The sequence below is a fragment of the Arachis hypogaea genome, chromosome 5 (assembly GCF_003086295.3).
Source record: "Arachis hypogaea cultivar Tifrunner chromosome 5, arahy.Tifrunner.gnm2.J5K5, whole genome shotgun sequence".
Lineage (NCBI taxonomy): Eukaryota > Viridiplantae > Streptophyta > Magnoliopsida > Fabales > Fabaceae > Arachis > Arachis hypogaea.
The window spans coordinates 88400445-88402721 of NC_092040.1; the positions used below are offsets into that span (position 1 = coordinate 88400445).

General features: G+C 45.5%; 1 protein-coding gene across 1 annotated transcript; it reads right to left on the reverse strand.

Annotated features, from left to right (window-relative positions):
* Positions 1-272: 272 nt before the first annotated feature.
* On the reverse strand, positions 273-1949 carry LOC112803672 (serine/threonine-protein phosphatase 7 long form homolog). The gene is made up of 5 exons (XM_025847152.1): positions 1881-1949; positions 835-1577; positions 662-749; positions 355-577; positions 273-301 (listed from the first exon to the last, which is right to left on the reverse strand). Exons 1-5 carry the CDS (start codon positions 1947-1949, stop codon positions 273-275), a joined length of 1152 nt encoding a protein of 383 aa, XP_025702937.1.
* Between the last annotated feature and the right edge of the window lie 328 nt (positions 1950-2277).

Sequence of the window (2277 nt, forward strand, 5' to 3'; positions counted from 1 at the left end):
CAACGTTTACAGTAACGGGTTTGTTCCGCCCATACCAGAAGGGCTATGGCCACCATATGCCGGGCCTACTATCATTCCTGATCCTAACATGAGGCGAGCCAGGGAAGGTCGGCCGAAGGCAACTAGGATCCGTGGTCCCATGGATCGATCTGCTGAGAACCAGCCCAAGCGCTGTGGCCTCTGTCGACAGCCAGGTCACACGCGGAGGAACTGTGGCCACACGACACCACCAGTCCAGGTACTCAGCTGATGGCCCAGGATCAGCAACTCGGTCAACGGGTAAAACTGAGGCATGCCGATCCTGCCAATGCTCATGCCACTCCCGATAATATGAGGGGAACCACCTATCTCCACCCCTGCCGTCCTTCGCATGAAGCCAGTCTATGTTAAGAGCCAAACGAGGGAGATGCTGAACCCCGCCGAACTGAGGCATAACCCTATCCACCTGGTGCCACTCAATCGCAGCAAAATAAATGAGACTGGTAACTGCCGTCCATAGCCTGCGGTGCTGGTCTAGTAGTATCTCTGGATGAACAACAGCTGCGACATCCGGAGTGGAATAGGGCTCCCACACGATCTACATCACGTAATGAAACTTTACGTAAAACAAATTCTATAACAGGCAAAACATAACTGAATGAACTATAAATAAATTACTCACATCATGCACACGCAATCTATCCAAACAAAGGCGTGCAGCCACCACTCTTTGATCTACTGCATCGTTCCTCGGTAGATACTGAGCGCACCTACAAGTTCAATTAAAAGAATGTCATAACATCTAATGGGACATGTAAATGAACAATTTCAAACTCTAGCATCATATTTCTTTACCTGGATGCAAGTGGAAACCCGAATCTGTTGAAATCACTTGGCCTCAGACAAGGAAATCTCCAGAAGATCCAAGACTGTAGAAGCTGTAGTGGCCCAGCCAAGTTGACAACATTTCTGTTTGTTCCACGACAAAGACATCTGTACAACCACGCCAGCGCGGCCGAGCCCCAGCTATATCTACCCAAGTCATCCAACGATGCCACATAAGGCAACCAGCGAAGGTGGACACGGTTGGCGTTCTTGTCCGCAAACAGCTGAGATGACAACAGCATCATAATATAGGCCCTCGCGTATATACGCACGATGTCCTCAGTAGCATCTGCTGGCAAAACCCGAAACCGCTCATGGAACCATGTGTAGCACACTGTCATCTGCTTCACTTTATTCTGCGGAGGTAACTCCCCAAACAGCTCACGGAACCACACCCATGCCGGTCTTCCATTTTCCATGAAATTCTCAAACTCACTAAGGCACCCACTCACAGGCTCACCATCAATCGGTAAACCCAGCTGATAGGCCACGTCCTCCAAGGTGACCGTACACTCCCCAAAGGGCATGTGAAATGTGTGGGTCTCAGGACGCCACCTCTCAATGAATGCGCTAAGTAGAGGCTCATCAACCCAGAACCACTGACTGTTCAGCCTAGCCAAGTGATATAAGCCCGCCGTCTCTAGATACGGTATGATACGCTCGTGTAAAGGCATATTCTGCTGTCTTCTCACACCACTAATAACCCTAGCAGGCTGTAAAAAGATAGATAGCGAACTCTCAACAGACAACAATAGCAACAATTTACAGTAATATCAATAAAAAACCCTAAGCATAACAACAATAGAGAAAATAACACTAACAATATTACTAACACGTAAACCTAAAAAATTAATTCTACCAATAATATAAATTACAAATTCAATAAATATAAAATACTCACTATCATGATAACAGCAAAAAATTCTATTATAACTGTTAAAATATTAATTTAACATTTACCATTAATGATAAGAACATTAAACAAAAAATAATAATAAAAAGCCGGTTTAACCAACCTCTTGGTCGATAAATCCAGCCACATGCGCAACGCGGTTTAACCGGTACATCCGGTCTTCTTCTTCCATCGGTTCTCCACTAAACCGGTTCAACTTCTCAAACCAGCAACTTAACAAAAAAATTTTTTTTCCCTCTCTCACCCACCAACCTTCTCCTCACTCACAAATCTCACAAATGATCCGCCCTCACCAGCCACGGCTTTGCTATTTATACTACTCACTCATAAACCGTGGCTGCCTCTAGGGTTTTATGTTCGAAAGCATTTACTCATAAACCGTGGCTGCCTACCACGGTTTATGCTTTACATTCTCTTCACGTAAATCGTGGCTGCCTACCACGGTTTACATACAACATGATTTGATCATAAAACCTTCCTACCTCCCACGGTTTATGTAC

What these genes read in the sequence shown, in the direction of transcription:
- LOC112803672 (XM_025847152.1), bottom strand. Translation starts at nt 1,949, where the DNA reads ATGGAAGAAGAAGACCGGATGTACCGGTTAAACCGCGTTGCGCATGTG. An exon ending in CTGGATTTATCGACCAAGAG is followed by an intron (nt 1,578 to 1,880) that starts GTTGGTTAAACC and finishes ATCTTTTTACAG; the next exon opens with CCTGCTAGGGTTATTAGTGG. An exon ending in TCATGCGAAGGACGGCAGGG is followed by an intron (nt 302 to 354) that starts GTGGAGATAGGT and finishes GAGCATTGGCAG; the next exon opens with GATCGGCATGCCTCAGTTTT.